This window comes from Porites lutea, chromosome 2 (genome assembly GCF_958299795.1).
Source record: "Porites lutea chromosome 2, jaPorLute2.1, whole genome shotgun sequence".
Classification (NCBI taxonomy): domain Eukaryota; kingdom Metazoa; phylum Cnidaria; class Anthozoa; order Scleractinia; family Poritidae; genus Porites; species Porites lutea.
The window spans coordinates 55975666-55988995 of record NC_133202.1 but is presented as its reverse complement, the minus strand read 5'-3'; the positions used below and the strand labels follow the sequence as shown (position 1 = coordinate 55988995).

At 37.3% G+C, this 13330-nt stretch overlaps 1 protein-coding gene across 1 annotated transcript; it reads right to left on the bottom strand.

The window, feature by feature from the left end:
• Positions 1 to 5312: 5312 nt before the first annotated feature.
• On the bottom strand, positions 5313 to 11479 carry LOC140929121 (adenosine receptor A2b-like). The gene is made up of 3 exons (XM_073378986.1): positions 11344 to 11479; positions 11131 to 11228; positions 5313 to 7418 (listed from the first exon to the last, which is right to left on the bottom strand). Exon 3 carries the CDS (start codon positions 7404 to 7406, stop codon positions 6432 to 6434), a length of 975 nt encoding a protein of 324 aa, XP_073235087.1. The 5' UTR covers positions 7407 to 7418; positions 11131 to 11228; positions 11344 to 11479; the 3' UTR covers positions 5313 to 6431.
• Positions 11480 to 13330: the final 1851 nt, after the last annotated feature.

Genomic DNA, 13330 nt, shown 5'->3' with positions numbered 1-13330 from the left:
TGCGGGAGAATGAATCACAAAAAACTTGGTTTTATCAAATGGGCTGAATAAAGCCGTCAATTTAGAAGGATCTAACTAAGCCTTGTTCAGTCCAGTGCTAGCCATTTTTCAGCTTTTAAAGTTTTTTCACACCGACATGACGCGATACCAGTTCTTGTAACAAGTATAGTGAGCTTCGGTTCATCTCAGTTCTCGTGCAAATTTTTCAGCCTTTGAAGTTTGAGCAGTTATAGGCTTAGCCTGAACTTGATCTTACATACTTTCGAGTCTCTGAGAGAGTAAGCGACTCGAAGATATGTCCGAAATTCAGGCTATTATAGGCTTACTTAGCTTTATTTTTAGTCCACAGGTACTGTAGATTTTATGTATTTATTAACATGCTAAGTAGATAAAAGCTTAGTTATATTTTTCACGTTGTATTTCACAGATGGTAAAATAATGTTCGAATCTGTACATCTCATGCATTTGTTTATCTTTTTGATTTTGAATAAAAATGGGAAAACGAGGGTATCGGGCGAAAACCGATTGCATATCAAATGAGAAAGAAGGCAATTGTCGTGCAAACAACCTGAAACACGGCTTAGTACTAGCGAAACTTAGCTGAAACTTCTTTTCCTTTAACCTGATATTAGTCCGGGTACAGTTGGTGTCTCATCTTCTTTCAGACGTGAATAATTAGAGCGAGGCGCCTCGGTGACCTACAGCTGCCAAGTGATTTGTGGAAGTTGAACAGAGGAGCAAATAAAAACGCGTCTCTTCTGACTCATTTCAAGTTTAATGGATAGTAGACCTTATGGGATGAGGCTTGACAACCTCTCAAAAACATGGACAGTTCTCCTGATCTATGATCAGACCTTCCTAATGTGGACGTGACTATAATGTTCAGCCTTTAAGGATCACACAGGAATGAAAACTAATTAACCGCTAACTGAAATGAGGATCGGTAAATATCGTAGTCCCTTTAGATGAGATATTTAGTAGAAATTGCCATTTTGACATTTTAGTTATTTAAGCGATAAAGAGTTAAATAGGTGTTGCTTTAGGATATTGTTAACACAGAATGTTTGAATAGTTGGACAAATGTCTCGTCACTTGCACCTGTTTACGGATAAAGAAAAACGCAACTTTCTTTCATACTGTTTTCTTGTTATGAAGAGGATGATTTGAAAACAATTTGAACGAAAGTTGACACCAAAGAATCTTTTTGAAAATATTTTCCAGGTCAAGCGGACAAAGGTTTTGCCTTCTCAGACAAAATCCCTCCCGCCTTATCAGCCTTTTCATTTGTTGGGCTAATGCCATGTCTGTTTATTAAGAGAAGCTGATGTAAATGATCAAAAAAATTGATATCGAAGCATTCAAACTTGATTGGTTTAGATAAGAAAACTGTTCGACGAGTTCAATGGAGATATTCTCGACCGCTTCAGTAGAAAACACAAAGAACAAGACCATAGTGACTTTCCCAAATGACGTCTACGGCGAGGAGAAAGATGTAAAAGAAATAGTAGTTTTCCTCCTATTAGGAATTCTCATTATCTTTGTTAACGCGACAAGTATTGTGGTTTTTTGGCGTCGGAGGTTTTTCCTAAGACGATCAACTATCCTTCTAATCAACTTAACCACTGCTGATTTGTTGGTGGGATTTGTGCTTATTTTCACAATGTTAGAAGACATTTTACCTTCGCATTTCATCAAGGGAGATGTTTATTACGAATTTGTTGTTGCATTTGACGTCTTTGCGACGCCATGTTCGATCTTCTTTCTTGCCGCGATTTCCTTGGAAAAGGCACACGCCGTTTTAAGACCTCTTCGCCACGTTTCCATGCCAACACATTATTACATCACAGGTGTACTGTCGGTGTGGTTTTTATCTGGCTTCCTTTCTGCCATTAATTTGCTGCCTTTTCACATAATATTCAACAAACAGATCCCCATAATTGTTATATCAGCATTTATTGGGTTGGCTTTACTTATCACGTTCGCATCATACGCGTCAATTTGGATCAAATTCAAAAAGAGAGTTTTCAAGCCTCGCACGTCAGCCACAGAGATGAACAAAAATCTGGTTAAAACACTATTCATAGCTACGGTTTTATCCCTTATATCGTGGCTACCATTCAAAATCATTTTTATCCTTTTTCATCTTCTTTCCAATGTGCAGATCTCAAACAGCATAATAGTTATAACTCGACTTGTTCAGTACGCAAACTCACTTTTGAACCCCATCGTCTATAATCTTAGAATGCCCGACTTTCGAAGAGAAATGAAAAAAATTCTTTGTGGGTGTGTTGTAAAAGACATTCCAAAGGGCAACATTCGGCTGGTGTCCATGAAAAGCAGTAGCTAACACAAAGGACCTATACCATCTTTTTTCAAGCATTAGATAGAGAGAGCCAAGTTTAAAAGTGCAGTGGGGTGTTGTTATTGTTAGATTCTCGTAAATCAGTCATCTTCCTAAAGTAAACAAATAATACCATTATTAATAATAATAATAATAATAATAATAGTACCATAACAGCATAATCAAAGATGGCACCAGCGCAATATGGAGAAAGTGTGGAAAGTTCAATGAATCTGTAGATCACATGTTGTCTGGCAGTCCAGAACTTGCCAAGACTGAATACATTCAAAGGCACGATAACGCAGCATTACATATACATTGGAAGGTCTGCCAGATCTATAAAATCACGACCGCTGACAAATTGTGCGAAGACAAACCAGAAACTGTTGTAAAAACGAAGAGACAACGATTCTGTGGAATATGCCAATTCACATTGATAGAGAAATAGCAGCTAATAAGCCAGATATCATCATAAGAGATTAGACGACTAAGAAATGCCAGATGATAAATATGGCAGTCAAATCCGACAGTGATACATCCGTTAAGGTAGTCGAGAAACTCTCTAAGTGTAAATACTTACAGCTTGAAATCCCCAGAATGTGGAAAAGGGAAACAGAGAAGATACGAGTTTTATTGGGGCGCTTGGGATCATTAAGAAGGGACTGGAAAAGTGCGTTGACAGAATTCCAGGAACAACTAGCAGCCCACATCCTCAGAGGTCTGTCAAGCAAGCCAGGGGTTACAATAATTCTATAATAATAATAATAATAATAGTATTACGTTGTCGCTTCTGAGAATAGATAGTGACGTTTCAGCAGCTTAGTACTACATGTCTTTATCAGGCGATGAGATCGAGTGATTTAGTGTATAAAGCACGATGCTCCGTTGAAAATGGTTGGTTTTGACAAATTGTGATTGGCGCATTTCGATCATTGCTTTTTCGTGAGAACACCTACAGGAGGCCCACACAATCTGTTTATGTTACAGTTTGCAATTTTATAGTTAATGTATTATATTTCAATACCGTTTGCTTCATCGATAGCGAAAATTGTGCCTGGATCAATGCTAAATAAGGTTAAAAAAAAGGGTAAAGGCGCACCTGAGCCAAAGGCCCAAACGGCCGCGAGAACTCATAATCCCTGTTTCATTAGCATGAAGCATGCCTAGGAGTATTGCTACTACCCCCTGAACGGGATGTAGGGTACCCATCTATACGTCCTGGGTGAAGAGAGACAAAGTGGAGTAAAGTTCCTTGTCTAAAGAAACAACGCCACGAGCAAGGCTTGAACCCCGCTGGACAGTACGAGGTTTTAATCGCTCGGCCACACACGCCTCCCAATGGTAAATAGACAGGTGATTAACGTTGTTTAGTCTTATGGCATACTGTTATCTTTTGCCTCATAAGGGATAATTTGAGCGATGTTGAAGGATATTGAGTTTGCTGTTAACTGTGCCAACTCAAAGGTTTCTTCACAATTTTCAGATAAAGCAAACGGTAAATCCATGGTTTTTCCCCGGTGGTATAGATCTCTTACGTATCTCCTCAGACCGACCATCCGAGTTGTTCGAGAGCCAGTGTGATGTTACGCGAAATTTTGCATCAAATAAAGTAATAAAGATGAATAAAGTAAACTTGACTTTTCCTCTTAGTGCGTGGTCTTTTGCGAGTCTATGGTGAAAATATGAAAATACCCGGTTTACGATCGCTTGCCGGCGTGAGAACAGTAACCTGCACTGCATTTTAGGTGCGTTAATATTTCTGCATGCATAACCACCATGTTGAATTCCAATCGAATTCCAAAAAAATCGAGGAGTTGGGGCGAGTCAAAGGGGATCCGCGTGAGATAGATAAGGGACCAGTCAAAATTTAAGTTGGAGGGAATATGGGGGGCCTTAAAATGCCAAAAGATGACCTTTGGGAGGTTCTTCAAGTTTCGTTTAAGTAGCATCCCTACTGAGCAGCATGATGCTTGAGTATTAAAGGACCTGATTTTGATTCAGTTTTACAAAAAGTCCTATTTTGTGTTATACTAAAACAATTTAATCAGTATTTTGATTAAGTAAATAAATCAAATAGTAGGTGCATCAACACAACATCCATTATTGTGTAACACTGAAACAATTTCATCGGCATTTTAACAAATGATTACATGCATAAAGTCATGTTATGCAATCTCACTATCCGAATCATTATTTGTAGATGACGTTGATGTGGACTCACTGTCTGTGTCACTGTCAAGTTTTTTGCTATTAGAGCATGTACTGCTCATATAAAAAGCAGTGAGCTTTGGCTGATTATCTTCTTTCTTCCTTGAAGCGGCCCTGTCTGCCTCTAACCTTTCGATGGCTTGTCTTATCTCAATTATAACACAATCACTAATATATCCTTGCTCTATAAGCTGTTTGAGTGGCTCTAGGTGAAATCTCTCTCTCAGTTTAGTGTGAAGTGCTTGTGTGTTGTTAGTTGGCACATTCGGAAGTGACAATGAGTAAGAACGGTAAAGTAAAGAAAATGTTATTTGTTATTACCATTTGGGTATTATGTAAGAAAGGGGGGCCCTTAAATCCCTTAAGTTGATTGAAGGGGGGGGTACCTAAAAAACATTGGTGCTATTAGTAGGGGTCGGGAAATAATTTGGGATAAAAAACAATTTCTCCTCCACCCCCCTTCCAACCTAAATTATGACTGGTCCCTAAGAGACAATGCCTGCCCTCAAGGGGTTGCCGTGAAAACAAGAAAGAAAAGGCTCTTTTAATTATCAGTTAGTGTTATATTGCACCAATCAAACTGACTCCATTTACCTGTTTACATGGTTCCCTTATTGAAGGCAGGAAGATGTAATTTGTTTCCTGCCCCACCTCCTCCCCCCCCCCCCCCCCCAACTGAAATCACGGATTATAATCATCATGAATCAGGGGATATTGTCAACTTGCAAATAAAGATTATAACAATTTACATAATACATGGATCATTTTTATTTCAAACTAATCACTATTTACACTGGAGAAATTAAGTAAACAGTTAAAACAAGGTCACATGCATGATTGATATCCTAAAAAAAAGCGAAATACAATACTGGGTAAGCTGTACTCTGATTAAAAAATTACGCACTACCATTTACAAAGATATATAAAGTACCAAAACAGTCTTAACAAGATCAAGTCCACAGTTGAAAGCAAAGGCTCGAATTGCCGTTAAGAGTGCATATCAACAAAAGTGTAAAATTTAATGCTTTATGAGTTTCCTTACGTAGCTGATTAAAATAAAGTCATCGGAAAATGAATTTAACTTGTAAGGACCTGTACGTGGTGCATGCAATATTACATCCAAATACTACAGTCTGATATTGTTCTAGTACTGAGCTATAAGAAGGTATCGCTTTTGAATAAATGAGTTAATTCTATTAATATATCAAAGTAAAATAGAGTCTAACTGTTTTTAAAAGTACTGGTACTTGTATAATCCAACATATCGTGTGGCACAAAATTTTTGCGGGAGTTTATTTAAGCGGATTGGCGACTTTTTGTGTTTTGAGAAAACTAATTTTTGTGATTAGGACAGATTGGTCTTTCTTCAGTGGGAATTAGTATTTGCGATTTTCAAAAAATACCCAGTACCCAGCATTGACAATATTTTCGTTTTTATTGAGAACGTACAATAGAGATACAAATACTTTCAAACAATACTACGGTGTGCGAACCCTAAGTAAAACCGGTATTTCATTGTATACCGTTTTGTTTCTGAACGACAGAGACAAGTTGTAATTGAATAGACATGAATTCTTAGTATTTTTGTGTAGCAAATTTAAGTTAGGGAATATTTACTCTGGAGTAAATTTTTGCTGGAAAAATGTTTGCGGTAAATTTTATTTACGAGAACTTATTTTTGCGGATCGCTTGAAAAATCGTTGGAAATATCGCACACTGTTGTAGAACCAGTAGAACCCGCAAAAATTTCGTGCTACACGGTATTCGTAAAAGCTCTCATTACTCGTGCATAAAACTCTTTCTAAAACTTCTCTTTCTAAAACTACTGAATTTTTATACATCTTTACTTCACTGTACGTTAAAAATTTAGCTGTATATATATTTACAGATACATAGAGGGAACAACGGTATCGATGGACTGCATGGATACCATGGTGTTATCTATCCCTTTTATTTCTCCAAGGGTTCGGTTCTGTGGTGGTGTGGGATCAGCACAGCACAGAATTCGTTTGACACCCTTCCTAAAATCTTTAACCCTCAGAGCATAAATGATGGGGTTCACGACTGAGTTGAAATAATGCAGAAACTTTGTGGCGTAAATTGCCTGGTAGAGGCAACCGAGGTCGTTTCCACAGCCAAGAGTTGCAGAGGGGTCGTAATGAAAAATGTAGTTAACTACTTTAAATGGCAACCAGGTGGCTACGAAAATAACGCTCAAGAGAAGGAGGGTGACAGCCATTCTACGCTCAAAGTCGTCGGTCAATTTGGAGCGAGATCTCATCAAAATTATTGCAATTAGAATGTAGGATACAACAACAGTTACAATGGAAAGTGCGAGCATTATCATAATAAACAAAAACACTCCCTCGTTGTCGGCAGCACCAACATGCTTTTCACGCAAATAAGAGAGAATTGCTAACAGCGCAGCGAAAAGCCACACTACAGTGATTACAATGAAATAAGCAACAGGCTTGAGAGTATCGTGATTAAATGGCGATACCGCAGCGTACAGCCGCTCAAGAGCGATCGCCACCAGAAAGAAGATAGAAGCGTACGAAGTGAAGATCTCGATGGCTGTCTGCGTGTGACTCACGTGATTATCCACTTCCCACCACTGTGTAACCGTGCCGCCTATTAGATGAATGAACATGGGAATGGCAACAAAACCCACCAAGAGATCAGCTACTGCTAAGCTGATCAATAGAAGATAGGTTTTCTTGTGCAAGGACTTTGTGATGGCAAAAGCAGCAATGGTCAGAATGTTGCCCACTATGCAGGCCGCTGATTCAAAGCCAAAGACGATACACCAGGCCCGGTTTTCTTGCTCGGTGATTGGTTCAATCGGTCCACTTGACATTTTGCTTGTCACCTGAAACAGAATGGAAATTTATACCTTTATATTCAGTTTATGTCTTATTAAAGAGGGTTTCTAACAGTGAAACTGTAAAAGTAAACCCCGTATTAGGTGGCCACCCTGTATCAGCCAATATTTCAGCGAGACATTTTTAGCTCACTGCAGACTTTCTGTAATCTCAATTACCACTTAAATCTCATGGTTTAGTTATTACTTTTTTTATCCCTTTTGTCCACAAAATAAAAATCAACAAAACTCATTCAAGACCTGTCTCCTTAAGTGTTTACAGATTGTTTAACCTCAGTAACCACACTGGGGCCTTCTTTTCAAGGAGGGAAGCAGATCCAAGCACTAGAGAGACCCTAGAAGGCGAAACAACTTTTCTTTGGGTCTACATGCAGAAATTTCGGTCCGTGTAGTTACTCACTGAACGACGCGCCGCCATTTTTCAGTGATTTGTCCCTATTACTAGGATTTTCATAGCGAAAGCAGTTTACATGGTGCTTCCTTTCCCTGGGCTAGAAAGATCTAATACTAGGGAGATCCTAGCACTAGGGAAAAACACAACTTTTTGCATTTAAACTGAATGCAGAAAACATATGGTACTAGGATGATCCGCCTTCTAGGATGTTCCTCCCTCCTTACAAACAGCCCATAAGATATGTTGTAACAGTCATTGTTATTATGACCGTGTTGGCAGAGAATGGACAAAGAGTACAACACGATCGATTTAGATGGAAACCCTTTATATGCTCATATCTTCACAGGCTACAAATACACTATCTTGTGCCTTAGGCCGCCTAGCAAACATTCCTGTCTAAATTACGTTTTAGGGAAAAATAAACCAGCCAAAAATAACATATAAGAGAGGTTAAGCATCACGTTCAAGTAAAACGGCAAACGCGAATTTGAACCACGTGACCAAGTTTCCCCTTTACTCGTCATTTACTGTTCATTATTTCGCCACATAAATTAGTAGTCTCTCTTGTTTGTCTCTTTATCAGCTTAAAGCTGCTTTCCGCTAACTGCGTAACAGCTCGCACGCAACAAGCTTTTTTTCGCCAAGGCTCAAAGCAGTTTACAAAAGAGTGTTATTTGACCCCAGTTGTAAAAGTCGCAAAAGCATCGTAAGATTTTCTTCGGTCTAATCGAATACATTAAATTATTAACAAAGAGCTTCATCAGCAAAATGAAGTTAATTGTGACACACGGCTTTCTAATTCACCTTTTCATATCCTCGACAGAAGCAATCTTTAAATCGGAGGCGGGAAACAATCAGATATCCGGAAAATGACGTCAAAAGCACAAAATAATCGCCGAGAAGTCCTGGGAACAAGATTTCGTTGTTTTTTCACACGTTTCCGTTCGCGAAGAATAAATAACTGAACTTCTGCCTAAAATAGAATACTCTGCTAGGCTTTATATCCTGAACGGCCTTGCCGAGAAACAGGCAAATGAAGACGGAAATTTAAAAACGATTAAGGTAAGCATGTCAGTTTAGCTTGTTTTTAATATAAACTTGGAATTATTTTGAATGAATAATAAAACAATTATTGGATTCAGAAACAAGTAAAAAACAACGCGTACAAGAAAGAACGACGTTTCGGTGTAATCTTGCATTTTCAAGTTCAAAATATTTGATGATAACTGTCAATATGATACCGAAACGTCAATCTTTCTTGTCCGCATTGTTTTTTTACTTGTTTCTGTATAACTAAACCATTGCTTATTAAGACTATTGGATTCGGCTTTTCATTATCTGAAGAATTATGCATATCTCAGAGCCTCCAGGAGGATAACACCCTCCTCGATCTCTATAATTCTTCATATCATACTCACCCTTATCCAATAAAATTGCTGATTTTTTCCTCCCCCACCCCTCCCCCCTCCGCCTCCCAAACTTTTCATAACCATCCACTTTCTCCTGGATTGAGCCGTTGTTACAAGAGGTATTTTGCATTAATAATTTAAGCCAACAGTGTTAGAACAATTGTGAAACAATTGTAAACAATGCCGCAAAATTGTTACAGCGCTGTCATGCGGTGAAAATCATCGTTGCGAATCGTTTCGAGTAACATCAGCGCCTTCACAAAGTTTTTTTTTAATTTTTTCATTTTATTTATTCCTCCAATTCCTAGCTGATACGTAGTTATGTAAATATAACTGAAAAAAATAATATAGTAACAGATAAAGATTTACAAAGGAAATAAACGCGTAAAATAGAAATTACAACACTTAAATTGAATTACATTGTATATAGGAAGGAGAGGAGAGGGGCACATCTAGATAAACTAATATTGTGCCCCTTAAAGTTATGTATAACAAAGGACTTAAGATTATTAATTAACAAAGTAAAGGAAAAATGACAAAATAGCTCAGAAAGTTGTTCTCATGCAAATTTTTTTGGTGGGTGGAGGGGAGGTGGTGGGGACGGGCGAGGTGCATTGCCCGCCAATAATGTATAGGCGACTGAATTAAAACAATGATCGAATCAAACCGGAGGCACTGTACAATAATTTTAAAACAACTTTTTTCTTTACTGTACTACTAATACAATAAAGTTTTCAGGCAAAGACTGTTTCCATTATCGTTCGATCACTGAAGAGACAGCCGCAGATTTGTCTTAAGATAGAACTGAAAAGTCTGTCTCGGGGCCGTATTGTTTGATCATTGGCGTGAGTACGGTCCGGTACGCAGCTCTGACAGGTCCTGACAGAGTAGATCGAACTATTCGTCCTCCATACGATCGCTGCTGCTGCTCCTGTCACTTCAAGTATGGCAATGACCACACGTTAGTCTACTAAAATAGCTGCTAGTTAAATGAAAACCAGTTTTCGTGCTATGCAAATTTTAATTAAATTTGAACAAATCTAGATAACCAAAGTCACGTCGATTGCTCTTTTCGCTTCGGCTTATTATATTCATACATTTTACCGCATTTTACCCTACAAAACCTACAAGATTGTGTAGTCTTAAATGCAAAATATCCAGCACTCAAAGCTTTCAAATTGTATTGGCGTAAATCGCATTATAGAAGTATCATCTTAATTCTGCTGCTTTGTTGAGGATTTTGTACCGATTCTGCCGCCGCTTTTGTATTTATCCGTCATTACTCGAACATTGTTAACTTACAAAGTGAAATGCAAGCAAACTACCTCAATATGAGACAAGTTCCAAGGCGTTCTCTGAAACACTTGTAATATGTTTTCTGAACTTGATCAAAGTGATGAAAATACTCGCTTTATTAAAATGCCTATCATTGCTTTTCTCAGCTCGGTGACTATGCATAAAACACTGGAGATGACTACACTTAAGAAAAGGATAAGCTAGAAAGGAGTTTAGCGCAAATTTTCAAACGATTTCACATTTCGCTTTCCTCGACATAAGTGGCTTATATTATATATGCATGATAACTCCTCTTAACCGATCGACCTAAGTCTTTTAATCCAGCCTCACTACCGTCGTTGATGATTAATGCTGAAAGTACCAAATCTTCAATGCAAATTTTTCTGTAGATAGTTGATTGTGCCGCTTAAAACGCGAAAAGCGATTTCTTATTTATATCAATAGATAGACAGATAGATCGCCATACTGATTTGCTACTATCACTATATATTAAGCATTATGTTCTTTGTCACTTACGAGTTTATAGGAGCACACAATATGATCAAAAAGTTTAGAATGATCGATCAACAATGCTTCAAAATAAGAATAATTCAAAACTTACAAAAGAGATCGTAGCCTTGACAGTGAAGAAAGCTCGGAAACTTAGTATTCCACTAAGTTATATGCCAGCAGCTTTTTCCTTGGAGCTTCTCGTTGATGCTGCAATAAGACGTAAAAGAAAGTTACGCTTGCATTTATTAAGTCACGAATCGAACAATAACAACAGAATGAAAACAGATTACGTTCTTTTAAAAACAAAAAAACAAATCCGGACCTGTAATCGCAGCCAGAAGCCTTTTTTAGTTTACTGCTTGATTCCTGTTTTTCTAGAAAGCGTAGATTAATGGCTTGCTAAAGAACTTAAAACTTTCCCGTTCTTGTCACTGAGCTTACAATGACGCTTCATGAACTCATTTTACTTGCAAATAGTTTGCCATAAAAAAAATTTGACCAATTTTCCACGATTGGCCTCACAAACGGCATCTACACAAAAGAGAGGGTTTTAAAATTAGAAGAACCATATTGACTTTGTATTCAATAGTTTTGCGTCAACAGAGGGGAAGATTGTCACCTCTTAGGTGAGTAATCAGCACCCAGGAAAGATTTTTTCCATCAAGTTTGTTATTTCTTTTCGGAAAGGTTTGCATTTTTTACCTACTTTCGCTAGTGTTGCTCGGGTGTTCAACTTGGCATGATTGAGCATTAGTGACATCTCAGTCGAACTTTTGAATTCATGTTGCGAAGAAAAAGGTAAACCAATAACAAGAATGGCTTTAAACTGGAGAAATAACAAATGAACAGACTGGAGTATCTCAACAGGACATTATCAGCTGCTGAAGTACTAAATATTATTTCTCCATTTTCATGCAGGACAGGAATATTCCCCGTGATCTTTTTTTTTAATACGAGCGCGCATTGAGGTGTCGCCAGCTGGAATGAAATAAGCGCCCGGACGCCTTTGTTGAGCAAAAACAAAACAATGAAACTTTCCAAATGCCTCAAAAAATTGCGCTCGTTTTTCAGCAGTTAAATTTCGGGATTTTGTTTCGTGTACATGAGCAAATAAGAATTGCCTCATCAAATTTAAGTTCAGTTGCTTGTTTAAGCAAAAAAAAGCTGGATTTTAGGTAGTTTAATTTTGTACAGTATAATTATTGTTGTGAGCATTAGAAAACACTTAAATTCAAGACGTTAACAGATTTATAAAAGTTAATTGGACTGATGCAAATCTTAGAACAAACCTTTTCCTTTCACAACGTCATGAAAAAGCCAAACTTTTTTATCTTTTCATTACTTCATTTGGTTCCTTTTCTTGTTTGACCAATCGAACTAGACTTCAAATGTTAGCCAAAATTATAAATCTAAAATCTTCTTTCCTGAAAAAATACCAATTCTAGATCCCGTAAACCGTAAGAGTAAAGAATGTGTAAATGTGTATTTAACACTCATGTTATAATTTTCTATTTTTACCCAAAGTAGGTAAAACCTTTTATTATCGTGAAATAGCTTAAGATATTATCCAATTAATTAATGTGGTAGGGCTAGTAAATAGCCTTTCTAAACCTTAATAATGTGTTTCATGAGTTTCAAGACAAACTTTTGAAAAAGTAGTGGAAAATTAACGCTGACAAGTGCTCATATTCAAATTCAGGAATGGTATTAAAAGTAGACATGAAACATGTCTTAATCTTTTTGCCTTTAGTTAGTCTTTTAGTCTTTTTAAAGTCTTAATCTTATTATTTTTATAACTATTATCATTATTTATTTATCTTTATTTTTCTTAAATTACTTTTCCAGTGGCAAGGAAACCAAAATGAGTATCGATTACATATATTAGAGCCACTTTCTGTTACCGAGGGCAGTTTTGTTGGTGAAAACGTTCCGATGTTTTCTCACTTTTCCCCGAACATTCAGGACTTAACATAATTACAAATAAACAAAAAAAAAAGATAAATTCGTTTCCAGGATGAAAACTGCACACAGACTGAGAAATTTCACTTTCTTTTCCAAGTCCCCGAAAGTAGCGACCAAAAAAGTAATTTAGAAAAAGTTACTTTTACAGGACGATACTCGACTTTTTCTTCACAATTTTTATCAGCAATATTATTCGTCCTGTGTCCTGAATAATCAAACCTCTTTCTCCAGTAAAACGAAACCTATATATATTCGTTCTCTCATTTGTGGCGTTTTTTAACTTCCAGTGGCCCATACACTGTACACAGTTCAAGTTTTTAAAATCTGACAATAACCCGTGAGGGAAT